Genomic DNA, 13,786 nt, shown 5'->3' on the forward strand with positions numbered 1-13,786 from the left:
CTGTCACGTGAAGATTGTTGCTGGCATTTTAAATTGGATATATCTGCGCTACGAGGTGTTTACAGCGCTTGACATGAGCAGGGCGGCGCTCCCCTAAATTACAACCCCTAAAACTTCAGTAGGAAGGGAAATTGCAAGAAGAAACTGCAGCCAAGAACTTCTGGTTCTCAGGACCCATGTAAGAGCAGGGATAAAGATTCCTTTTATACCCGGACGGGTTTCTCCTCTTCAGAATTCGTGGAATTGTTTGGCAGAACTGGATCGTCCAGCCCGGCCCTTTAAAACACCTCGGGCGACATCACAAGTGCAAATAAAGAAAACTGGAGAGGGTGGTGGGTATGGGGAGGGGGGCACTTGGGTGTACCCCCATGCATGCTCAGAGCTGAGTGTAGAGGACATGGCATACAGTGGGGTGGGTACAGATTTAGGGAGAGTCAGTTTATGTGGGTTGATAAAGTTTCATAAGTAGGTTTGATTAGACCGCACACAACACGCCCAGCCTTCGTAGTTCACCTTCTACGCGTCATCGAGCAGTTTAGCTGCAGGGAACTCTGTTGTGCGCATCTTTCATATTCATTTCCTCAGGTGCAAATTGCCTATGAGTGCCTTGCTTGGACATTTACATGTATTTACAGTATCCAGTGATGGCTCAGTGAGTTAAACGCTTGTTACTGAAAGATGCAGCGATCTTTAAATCCCGGCAAGTCCATCTGCACCAGGTCGGTAAACTGAGTACAATTATATCAGAAAACATTAAACGTAGTTATTGTTTGGAGCTCATCGAAGCAGTGCAAGGTTGCTATGAAGCGTTACATAAGAAAACTTGTAGCATAAAAATGTACGTTCACGGGGCCTTCGTCACAAAGACAGTAATACGAGTCTTCGTTCTTAAACAAGAAACCATGCGGCGATGAATTCAGACTTAATGCTTTCTTGGGAAAGACAGGACCGGAGTGCTGATGGGCACCCCTGCTCACGCGTGTGCCCTTGAAGATAACACTGTGCTGACGAAGGTTGGCCCATGACTCTCAGGTCTTCCTAAAATGATAAAAAGTGTTAGCGCTTGCTGCAGCTGTGTCATAGCCTGAAGTAGCATCAGGGAAGAACGTTATCGCTCAAAAAGGTACTTGTAAGTGAATATTTGAATGAATGAGGGGGCGGAGAGGAGGCTCTGAGGGAGAGCGACGGCTAAAGGCCGAGAGGAAAGCCAGATGGCGATTGCGCGCGTGCACACGCGCATAACCGCACGCTTGAGGCCAGCAAAAGCGTGTGGTAGCACTTTGAAAATCCACTTACTAAATGTCTCGCATGCGCTGGCTCAGGCGAGACCTGAAAAACTATCGGTGCTCAGACCCGGTGGGACCCGGCCCACTTAAAGCCCTGGGCTCATGCAAGATCAGTTCTGATGGTGAGGCCCCATGACAAGAGCTGGCAGTGCCTGTTTGCACAAGGGAATTTCTGGTAGTGTCTGTGATCGACCACCCATATTTGCTTATGGTATTTGTGTATGTATGTGGGCATGTGCATACACACATGGTAAAGGTTGACATGATCTTTGAATGAGAAGGATGCTGTTAGTGACTTTGTATTAAGACAACATGGGCTTCTGCAGAAGGTATTTGTCTATGCTAGGCTGCGTTTGCACACCGTGATTGTGGTCGTGCTTGGGTACATGATGTGACTGGGTGTGGTGCTTTTCCACGTGGTAACTGCTGTCCGGGTCCATTTGTCAACATAGCATCGTACTGTGCCTGAAGTTACTGATTGTAATGTTTATGTGCATGGGAAGAGTTTCACTTAGTGAGCTGTAGGTATGTGCAGTGTATCCGATGAGCGGTCTTTGTATAATAGGGTCATAGTAAGTGTGCCCTCAATCAATATCGACGTGAGCACAACAAGCAGAGACTTATGGAGTGGGAATCAGGATTGTTCTCTTTGGGCCAGCTTAATACTAGTTATTATGGAGTGGTTATGATGAATCAGTCGGACCTTTGACTTTAGCTGAGTAATTTGTGGAAGGCACGCGGCCTGCATTTCTAAGCCTCAGTGACAGTGAGCAAATACCATTGCTTAGTGCTTGTCCTCCATGTGAAAGTGCACAGACCACTCGCTCTTGGCCGGAGTGAGCATGTGCAGCGCAGACCACACCTGTGCTTTGATCTTATTGACCGTGCACTAGACATTCAATTCTTTCTTTCAGGTGTATCACTCAGGGTGGTATTCCTTCTGTTGGTATGTGAGTACCTGTTCTATGGCTTATGCTTTGCTTCCTTTTCTCCCAGGTGCACCAACAGCAGCAGCATGGGCTGGGGCAGCACCAGGGAGTGTGGCAGGCAGCATCCGCACAGAGAGGGCACACCTCAGACTCTGGTAAGGAAATAATTTGTAGGAGACTTTGATGAAGGAGACCTGTAACCATGGGCATAGAGAGGATACTCCACAAAAGTTGTGATATATTGCAAATAAAGTTGCTTAATTTCTGAGTGGTTGTTCTCCAGTCATCTTTTCATGGTCTATAATGCTCTTTGCATTTTTATATCAAGTAACACTACATGAGAGATCTCTATGAGATTTTTGTTCTAATTATCCGTAACACGGGCATGCCAGATGTTTACTGTTTATCAAATTGTGCTATGTTGCTAGTTATGTGTTTCTATGAAAGTGTCTAATTCATATTTTTTTCTTCTGTTCTGTCTATGCTGATTTTATTTAATCAACTTGTGATACCCTTGCTTTGTCCAGAGTGATCCTGTTCTACGAGGTCACTGGAAAGAATGGCGTCAGGGGTTACAGTCACACTTAACTTCTCGTTATGAAAAAACCTGTTGGATTGAGGCATTGAGAACGTCCGTATGAGACACTCTTGATAAGTTAACCAAATAAAGAGATGGGTCGACATAAACATATATCTACCCATGTACAGAGATAGTTCCCAGGTGGTCCTATTACGTACTTGAAAAGTGCTGTTGCTTTCTTCCTTTTGAACAGCAATTGGATGGAAAATGTTGGCAGCACAGTGAGTTGGAAGAACTGGCGGCACAATTAAAATTATTTAGATCTTGATTTTGAAGGATGCTATTGTCCTTTTCATGAGATTTTTATTGTTTTATGTACATTTGCTTGGATTGTGAGCATTGTTTTTTTTGCAGAGTAAGGTTCTAGCCCTGGCTGTCTCAACTATCTAAATTATAGCATTTGCTTCCCTATCTCTATTGTTAAGCGTGCATGTTTTCTACTTGTTTACGTCGCACCCCTAAGGGCAAAAAATAAACCCTTCACACATTTTTATTTTCTAACTTTAGGTACAGATCTGCACTCTGCTTCCTCTGGTCACATGTCTGCCTATCGAGGCCTGCAGCTCGGAGGATGGGTTGAAGAGGAAAGACATCAACAGCAAGAACAGGAAGCACTGGGAGCCCAGGGGAGCCAGGTTTCAAATAGCACCAGCTAAAGTGCCTTCCTGCAGGCTCAAGTAAGTAGGATTTTGGGCCCTGAGAGATGTATGCCTAGGAACCATGGTTCCCAAAGTACAAGCCTTCATGCAACCTTTATATGTTTTCTTTTGGAGGATTTTTCAGTGGCAGAATGTTTGCTAATTTCTTTATGTTCCTACTCTGATACAGTTTGGACACAGTAGTTTGTATGATGCAGCTGCTCTATGTAGTCTTGGTGGATGGTGTGTTCGCATAGCATAAGCACATGGAGAATTGGGAAAGAGGCTTGCTGCTACCATTTCTTTTATTGCACTTTTCTCAGAATGACATTGTCATCATCTTCATTACTTTGCCGGCAAACATGACTAAGTACCAGTATGCTGCTGCACCTTTAACCATGCATAACTGTCCATTACATTACTTCTAACCTAACCTAGTAAAAGTTTAATAATATATCTCGTTGATATGCGTGTAATGTTTGATAGCACGTTAGGTTTCATTGATAAATGTGCTGATTCAGACTCAGCCTCCACCCCTAGAACTGACCCATGAGCACTTCAAAAAGAGAAGACTCGCTTTTGAGGACGTCATCTCAGAGTAGTTCCAACACCACCTGATCCCATATTGCCATAGGCAGCATGAAACCAGCCCTCCGCTCAGCCGCCACCATCAAGCCCCTCTCTTCACCACGGCCATCACCACATTGGCCACCTTCAACACAGGATTCAAGACACACACATTCACTGACCATGACAGCCAGCATGACCCAGAAGACTCGACTCGTACTCTTATTTAGGCCCACCATGCATCAGGGATCGCCAATGGTACCATTACAGTGCTGACCCTCAGGACGACTCAAACTCTGAGCCATATCCAGTAAAGGCTTTTCCCCCAGATGACGCAGCGGCTTACCATGCTTTCATTCAGAGAGTAGCATATCACCACAAAGTGAAGCTGTATTTAGTGGAAAAAGAGACCCCCGTGAACACCTTTTTGACAACTGTAAGGTCTATGCAGTTCCTACCGATGCTCAGAAGCATAACCAGGTGTGTGGCAAAGAACAAAGAGCCGGATAAGGTATGTGTGGTAGAATTGCAAAGAAGTACAAGCCTGCTCCAGAGGACCAAATTTACTTCAGGGGGTTACATACTTTAGGCCTCTATAGTTCTACACTCTGCTTAGAAGAGAATATTTGCAATAGGGATAGCTGATGTACCATCCTCAGTCAAAGCGAGCTAGGATATGAATGCTCCCGGAAAGTGTATTGCTGGGAAGGCAGCAATGCAGTGGAAAGTATCCAATTTGGTTGGCACCTTCTGAAGGTATAATAGAGACGTGATGGAACAGTTAATCAAACAGGTTCTGGGTGCATATTTCAAGAGAGGCAGGAAGTTAGAGTTAGTCCAGGTGGTCTAGACCATCTCCAACGTAAACATCCGTTGTGTTTTGGATGCAGCTGAGACTACAATCAGAGTTGTAATCAACCAGCATCATTCTCCGAAGACAGTCTTGGCTATGAGTCTCGGGGATCCAGCAACACCTAATCAATGTTCCCTTTGATAGGGGAGTCCCCTTTGACCGTCAGTGGGACACAGTGCTCAAGAATTAAGATGTACACAGATAATGCCAAGGCCATGAGGCACTAAGTATGCATCATGGCAAGTCTTTATTTTGGAATCAACAGACGCGTGGTAGTGCATAAACTGCCTGTCAACCCAGAACCCTGTATACTGCAGAGCAGCATCAGCCCTTTTAAGAGGCACTAGCTCTGAAGTCCTACATCCTGGAAGGATTCAGTAAGAGTGGACAAGGAAAGGATAGAAGCAGTTGTTGCAAGTGCACCTCCATCTTGAAGCTGTGACTTATCAGTTATTGCCTCCCAATCACACAACACTTTGCTTATGCTTTTGGTCCTCTACCTCTGATCCCTTATAAGTGAAGGAGCTCAAGCTGATGTCCAGGATGCTCATTGTATTTGCGCCAACATGGGCATGACAGCCATAGTACTCTGTGTTTATCAAAACGACCATCAGAGCAGTTCTTCTAACAGCATTAGGTTCAAAAGAGGCATTCAGATCTCAAGAAAATGAACATCGTAAGTTTGGCACTTGAGGCCCTAGAGTTTGGGTACCCCAGACTATCAGGGTAGTCAAGTGCTGCAATAGGGTACTTGGTTCCCACTAATTAGACCAATGCGGACCTATCACTTGTAAGGATCCACAGCCCTCGCAACAAATAACATAATTTCTTACACAATGGTTTTGGGACAAGTGGCAGAGGTCCTTAACCTGCACCTCCCTACAATGGAGGTCAAAACAAATGTTCTGACAGATTCTTCAGCCTGGCCAGGCAATGACCGAATCTCTCCTACCATTAAATGAAGACTTAAATGATACAATTGTGGGCACTTGGTGGAAGCCATGATCTGGGCCCCCAGTCAACAGGTAGGTAGCTTGCTGTCACAGACCAGCACCAGGCAATCCTGACTTGTTGATCCAACACCCCATACCAGAGAGTCTGGTGGAACAAGCAACCACCAGCAGAGTCAACCCTACAACTCCTCCTGACCATGAGTCTAAATGCTTGGAGACCTTTGGCAAGCACATGTTCTATTCTGCTAGTTTTCCTTCGCGCTTAGTCAAGCCAGCTGCCTCCTAGGCTGCTACACTCATGCTTTATCGGATGCAGCTACTTAAATCTTTCCAGCAGTTCCGGATAATCTACGGGCGTCCTTAGCCCAAACCATACAGGACAGCCGAGATGCAGCAAAATGTATTATTTTGTTTGGCCTTGACACAAGTGACTGCTTTGGCCGGGCAGTGAGCACAAGTTTGGTACTTCTGCGTCACCCCTGGATGAGGTCAATGCACTTCTGAGGGGATGTCCAGGCATCTTGAAGGGACATGCCATTTGATGGCTCTCGCCTCTTTGATGAGAAAGTGGACTTGGTCCTGAAACTCTTTAAGAAAAGGTGTGACACAGGTCGTTCCCCAAGGCTGTCTGCCACTATCGGGCAATTTTCCCAACAGTTTTGCCCCTTTCATGGTTAGGTCAGAGGTATGCAGTACAAGCAACGCCATATCCGGCTGCTAGCACAACAATGTTTACAGCCATTTAATGGCCGAGGCCGTGGCTCCCACAGCCAATGTGCAGGGCATCAGGGACAACATACAGATCAGTCCCCGCCCCTCAGGTAACTACAACCGCAAAACCACTTTAGAGTGTCTTCTTCACCACACACCCACCTTGTAGGAGGCAGGATCAAACATATCTGTCAAGGGTGGCAAACCATTACTTCTGAAGCATGGGTCTTCCAAGTTGTTAAAAGGGGCTATCCCTCTAATTTCTTACATTTCATAACCCTCTGCTGCACTTTCCACCCCCCTCAGCACGGCTGATGAAGGAGCACGTCTGTTGATCAACAGAATATGCAGGCTCTTCTGGCCAGAGGAGCTGACCTTATAAGTACCTTAGTACTTCCTAGTGCCAAAGGAGGACAGAGGCCATCATCCTATTGTAGATCTATGCGCTCTCAATGCCTTCTGGTGGAAAGATACATTCAAGAGGCTCACAATGCCCCACCCAGGCTTTCTCCACCCCAGATCCCTGAGATTGGATTGTAGTGGTGGTGAATCTGAAGGATGCATATTTCCATATCGCCATCCTGTAGGCCCATAATGTTATCTGCAGTTCACAGTGGGCCCAGAGCGTTTTTAGTTGTGGTGCTTCCTTTAAGCTTCACCATTGCCCTTTGGGTGTTCAAAAAAGTGCATTCCATCTAGAGTGGAGGTTGGGACTCCTTTATGCCTCCCTGCTTCTACCCCTCTTGGCTCGAGTATTGAAGAATACTGGCCCCAAGTCATCCAGGGAGGTCTGGATTGGGCCAGCAAGGTGTGGTATCCAGAACTTCTGGGCAAGCGCATCTGTCCTTCAATCAAGCTGCGGCTTCGGGAGGATCTACTGTTGCAGCAACGGAGCTGTGCCCTGCACCTGGGACTCCTCACTCCTCGCCTCTATGTGTGAAGATTTAACGAAGGCAGCGAGTATCCTTTGATCTTCCTCCCAAAGTTGTTGATGTTAATCTGGCAGCCAGGTGCCCATCTACGAAACTGGTGTACTTGGGGTGCTGAGAAAAGATTGTGGATCTGTCCGTTACAAGCTATGCCTTCTGAAGTGTTGCTTTGTCGATGGCTCTGCAAGGACTTGCACTGGGTACTGTTAAAGGCTATTTGTCAGCTATTGTGGATTTTTTGAGGTTGCTGAATCAGCCTTTGCTTAAATAACCTGTTGTGATTTCTTAAAGGTTTACAGTATGTTTCCACCACTGCCTTTTGTGATGTCACGGTGGGACTTAAATTTGATTCTCCCTTTTCTAATGGGCACCCCATTCAATCCAGATCTCCGATGTCTTCTATGTCTAGTAACCTGACAAACTTTATGTTCGAGGCATATGAGCGTATACATCCATTAGACTACATCTTGCGGCAAAAGCAGCCTATCTCCAAAACCAACAACATTTGTTTTTGTTTAGGGTACCATCTATCAAGGAATTTTTGGAAGGACTTAAAAGAATAATTCCACCTAGAGTTCCACCCTCTCCAGTATGGAACCTAAATGTGGTACTTACCAGACTCCTGGGTCCCCCATTTGAACCTATGCATAAATGCGAATTACAATTTCTTACCTGGCAAGTAGCTTTCCTGGTTGCCATCACCTCTCTCAGAAGAGTCAGTGAGCTCCAGGCATTAACCATACAAGAACCATTTCTCCAAATCCATCATAACAAAGTGGTTCTTAGGACTAACCCAGACTTTCTACCTAAAGTCGTCTCTGCTTTCCACCTTAACCAGTCTGTAGAAATCCCAGTGTTTTTCCCTCTACGAGACCCAGTAGCAGAACGGGCTGTTCACACACTAGACTTAAAAAGAGCAATACTTTACAACATTGAAAGAACAAAATCCTTTAGAAAGACTAATCAACTTTTTGTGGTTTTCTCCCCACCTCATAAAGGCAATCCTATCTCAAAAACAGGGATTGCAAGGTGGATTGTTAAATGCATCCAAATATGCTATGCTAAAGCCAAATTACCTTAACCATTCCCCCTAGGGCTCACTCCACACATTAACTAGGGGCATCTATGGCATTCTTAGGGACATCTATGGCATTCTTAGGGAACATTCCCCTAGATGACGTTTGCAAAGCAGCCACTTGATCTACACCTCACACGTTCACAAAACACTATTGTGCAGAGGTGCAAGCAAAACAACAAGCTAGTGTGGGCCAGGCTGTATTAAGAACACTTTTTCAAACCACTGCAACAGATCCATGTAGCCACCGCTAAGGAGGGAACTGCTGTATAGTCTATGCACAAGTATACGATCTACAGCTCATATGCCTCGAACAGAAAATGCTACTTACCAGTATGTATCTGTTCTTGGCATGTAGAGCTGTAGATTCGTATACGCCAACCGCCTCCCCGGATACCTCTATCTGTTCCAATACTATTTTACTTAGATATATAACACATGGACATACTTCTCTATTTCTCACTAACTCCATCATGACCCTCCATTGTAAAAACAATGTGGAGATGGAGTCGATGCCCATGCGCACTATCGTCCTAAGGAGGAGTCACCTACCTTGTGACTACAAAAGACTTCTTCCAAGACAAAAACAAAGTGCAAACACCCAAGCCCAACACCAGATGGCAATCTATGCACAAGTATATGAATCTACAGCTCTACATGCCAAGAACAGATGCATATTGGTATGTAGCATTTTCCTTTCTGGTCGTGATAACATCCGTATGTTGCTAGAGTGAGTTGCATGCACTTTCGGTCCAGCCACCATACACAACATTCTTTCCAGACAGGCTGGAATCTCAAATTTGAGATCTGCGCTCTTGTCAAGTTTATTTGCCAAAAATGCTCTGTTACAGAGTGTACGGTCAAGCCTTTCAAAGCAATTGATGTCAACATGCCTGGATGATGCTTTTATGGAGAATGTTGATGCCGAGCCGCATGATGCCACCTACCCGTTTTCAGAATTTTTGTGTTTCTGGATCCAGTCTGAAGCCTAGTGAAGTCTTCATTAGGTGAGGAATCTGCGGTTAGATAGAGTACCCACCGAAAAGAGAGCTACCAACGGTAAGTAACATAGGAGTCATCAGCATCCTCCCATTGAAACCACCATTGAGGGCTTTAGAAGTAGCTTCACTAGGCTGTATGCTAATTCACCCTGATTTGAGAAAGTTTTGACACCAGAATGCATTGTTAAGCAACTGTGGTATGTACCATAAAGCTTTGTTCAAGAGCAGCAGAGACCCTGCCCTCAGTATTCATTGTTTTTTTCAAAAAAATAATTTTATTATTTTCTTTATATAACCTAATACTGTGAGTGTATAGACATAAGCAAACGTAAATATGCTGCTCGACACCACCAAAAATATGTCTAGAGCTGTATATACAAGAGTGCATAGCCTATAACAAAATTCATAATACAAATGTATAGTGCTTTCGTGTCTCAGTGGCAGCCGACTAGTTCCTACAGTAACCGTAATAAATCTCCCTCACTAACTGTAACCTTTAGCCGTAACCAATCCTCTTTCCAATAGGCCTATATTTTTTCCATTTCATTTTACATCCACACCCCTCATATAAAGATTTGCCCATGTTTATACACTAGTCAGTGCTCCTTCTCCATATGCCTGTGTCTGAGAATGTACATTTTCCTAGCTATCGTAATGGAAAGTTTCAATCCTATTAAGGAAACCGAGGTGAGGATTAGGCTGTTCTCTCTTCACTTTTTTATTAACCGGCAGCCATTAACATCATTATGAAGGCAAGAAACAGAAAAAAAAAACTACTGGTTCGAGGCATATGAGCTGGAGATCATATGCTTTTGCATAGATCGCCATCTAGTGTTGGGTCCGGATGTTGGCACTTTGGTTTTTATCGGAGAAGTCTTTCCAGTCACGAGGTAGGTGATTCCTCCCTTAGGTAATAGTGCGCATGGGCACCGACTCCACTGTTAGATTGGTTTTTTTCCGCCATCGGGTTCTGATGTGAATTGTTGCGCTCTGGTTGGCACCGTTCGTCGGGCACCCTTCGACGCACAATCCACTACCCTTGACGGATTTGTTAATTGACAGGGTTTCCCCTTCTCCGTGTATCGTTTACTCTCAAACCTTCGGCCGGAACATTCGTGGAAGGCTATTGAACATACCCACGCCGGGATCGGTCGCCGCTGATGGAACGGACTCCATTCAAGTTATGTTCAAGGTGTCGCGCTTAGTTCCCGCGCACCGACTTGCACGAGATGTGCAACCTTTGCCCATCCCTGGAACACGACTGGAAAGACTGCGACGCGTGCCAATCGTTCCGTTCAAAGAAAACCCTCCGTGATCGTCGGGTTCGACGTCACAAAATGTACCAGCAAACCGGCCCTGCGCCTGAACTCCTCGCAGAAGTGTCCAACAAAGAAGAATCGCAAGCTCAGGAAGCCGAGATGGATGAGGAGAACGTCTCCTATCCGACGCTGACTCCGATGCCGAAGAGTTGTCCCCGGCACAATGGACCATGAGTAAAGAGGCTTTGTCTCCCTATCATGTCCTTTACAAGAAAAAGGCTTCGGTCCCTCCTCTGCCTCCGGGCCAAGGTCGGCACCGATAAAACGTTTTGAGCACCCAGCCTGCGGACTCGGCGCCGAAGCACAAACAAGAGCCTTCCGGGTTGGGCTCCACCCATTTCCACACCAGTACCGACCCCAAACTTTTGGCGTCGAAACCTAAACACCTTCTGGTCTCCGTTCCGACGTTGCGGACAGCTAAACCTTCGGAGCCGAAAGCTTCGGAGACGAAACTCTCGACGCCAGGATAAACTTCTAAAGAAGGTACAGCGACTAAAGAGTCTCAGACCGAAATCCCAATCCAAAACAAAAAGAAATCGCAATCCACCCGGAAACTGGACACATTCATGCCAAACTTCCGGAGAAGAGGAAAATGGACTTATCCGAGGACTACCACATTCCTTTGAAAAAGCAAACGGTGGCTCTTTACATTTCTCAAGACCCTCTTCTAACACCTACACATTCCCCTACAGCACCATCACCTGTGATAACGATGACTTAGATGACTACGCACCACAACATGTCCCACAGGATCCTGATCCATGGGATCATTATAATGTCCCTCAGCCTGATAATGACCCTGATTTGTATCTATCTAGACCTTCCCTTCCAGATGATAATATTGGGTACATTGAGCTCATTAATAGAGCTACTGAATACCATGGGGTAGAGCTCCATAAGGAGAGTCTAGAAGGGGATTTTATATTCGAGACCCTTGTTTCATCTCAAAGGGCTACACAAACCTTACCAATGTTAAAGGCCCTGCTTAAACATACTGACGACATCTGTCAAGACCCTGTCAAAGCCAGGATCATCACTGCCAGGGTAGAGAAAAAATACCGGGCTGCACCTAATGACCCAGTATACATTAAGGGACAGTTACCTTTAGACTCTTTGGTCGTCTCTAATGCTCGTAAGAGGGCTAACTCCCAAACCGCAGGGGAAGCCCCACCTCCGGATAAAGAGTCCAAATTATTGGATGCTTCTGGTAAACGGATAGCATCACAAGCGGCTAATAATTGGCGCATTGCCAATGCCCAGGCATTACTGGCAAGATATGATAGGGCTCATTATGATGAACTCCAGAAGCTCATTGAGTTCCTTCCTGACTAGCATAAAGCCAAAACCAGCGACCTTATTCAAGTGGGTAAAGTGATAACCAATACCTCTATCAGATGTGCCTTAGATCAGGCAGATAATGCGGCTCGGGCCATAAACACTAGCGTACTACTTCGCAGACATGCTTGGTTGAGGATTTCTGGGTTTAAACCTGAGGTACAAGCCTCTATCCTTAATCAACCTTTTGATGCGCAACATCTCTTTGGCCCAGCTGTTGATACAACTTTAGAAAAGATGTAAAAAGACACAGAGGTTGCAAAGTCCATGGGGGCCTTGCAAGCACTTTCTGGCAGAGGTTCCTTTAATCGCTCATTCTACAGGGGCGGCTTCAAAACCATCTCTGCAGACAATGCCTCCTCATACAAGGGCAACAATCAGTCGGCCTCTTCAAGAGGTTAATTTCAAGGAGGATATAGAGGAAATAACGGCAGGGGTAGAGGCAGAGGTAATGGTACACGCACCTCCCCCGCCAGCAACAATAAACAATTACTTTTTTCCCATACCCCCGATCATTCCACTCCTGTCTGGGGACGTCTCTCACAATTTCTACCCATTTGGAACATGATTACATCCGACAAATGGGTTCTACAAATTATACAATCTGGTTATTGCCTGGAACTTACAAGCACTACACCCAATATTCCTCCAAGGTCACACCTCATGTCACAAAAACATCTTACCCTTCTAAAGCAAGAAGTTCTTTCATTGCTGCAAAAAGGTGCAACAGAACTAGTCCCTTTACAATATTAGGGAACAGGAGTGTACTCCCTATACTTCCAGATTCCCAAAATGGACGTCTCTTTCAGACCCATATTGGACCTCAGAGAACTCAATCTATACATTCGGTCGGACCATTTTCACATGGTAACTCTCCAACAAGTGCTTCCTCTCCTTCAACAAGGCAACTTTCTATCCACTCTGGATCTAAAGGACGCTTATTTCCATATACCAATACACCCTGCCCACTGCAAATACCTCCGGTTTGTGGTAGCAGGCCAACATTATCAATTCAAGGTCCTACCCTTCGGAGTCACAACTGCTCCCAGGGTTTTCTAAAAATGCTTGGCAGTAGTCGCAGCCCACCTGAGAATACAACAGGTTCACGTCTTCCCCTACTTGGATGACTGGCTTATAAAGGCCAGTTCACACAACAGTTGCCTGCGACACAGAGGAAACTGCATCTCCTTCCCCGACTAGGGTTCACAAAAAAACAGGCCAAATACCATCTCCAGCCCTCAGTACCTCAAGACTATCTAGGAGCTACCATAGACACACATAAAGCTGTACTATATCCAACTCCAGCCAGACTCAGGACGTGTTAGAACACACTATCTCACTTCCCACCTCAACACTCCCTACCAGCTCAAGTGTTCATGCAACTACAAGGAATGATGGCATCTTGCATTCTCATATACCCTACGTAAGACTTAAGATGCGTCCCCTCCAGGAATGCTTAGCGCGTCAGTGGAACCAGACTCGGGGGCAGTTATCAGATCTAGTGTTGGTAGACGGCCGCACCCATCGCTCTCTGCAGTGGTGGAACACACAAAACCTGTTAAAGGGGGCGGCCCTTCAGCGTTCCGGTCCCACAGACGGTGCTGATGACA

The 13,786-nt window shown here is 45.7% G+C and overlaps 1 protein-coding gene across 1 annotated transcript in view; it reads left to right on the plus strand.

The window, feature by feature from the left end:
* Positions 1–13,786, plus strand: part of LOC146796113 (autophagy-related protein 9A-like) — a 236,975-nt gene that overhangs the window by 202,911 nt on the left and 20,278 nt on the right. The window contains exons 13-14 of the mRNA XM_085628481.1: positions 2,283–2,370; positions 3,303–3,472. Coding sequence (XP_085484607.1) covers positions 2,283–2,370; positions 3,303–3,451 — 237 coding nt within the window. The 3' untranslated portion in view covers positions 3,452–3,472. The remainder of the gene's footprint in view (positions 1–2,282; positions 2,371–3,302; positions 3,473–13,786) is intronic.

The sequence above is a fragment of the Triturus cristatus genome, chromosome 10 (genome assembly GCF_964204655.1).
Source record: "Triturus cristatus chromosome 10, aTriCri1.1, whole genome shotgun sequence".
Taxonomy (NCBI): Eukaryota; Metazoa; Chordata; class Amphibia; order Caudata; family Salamandridae; genus Triturus; species Triturus cristatus.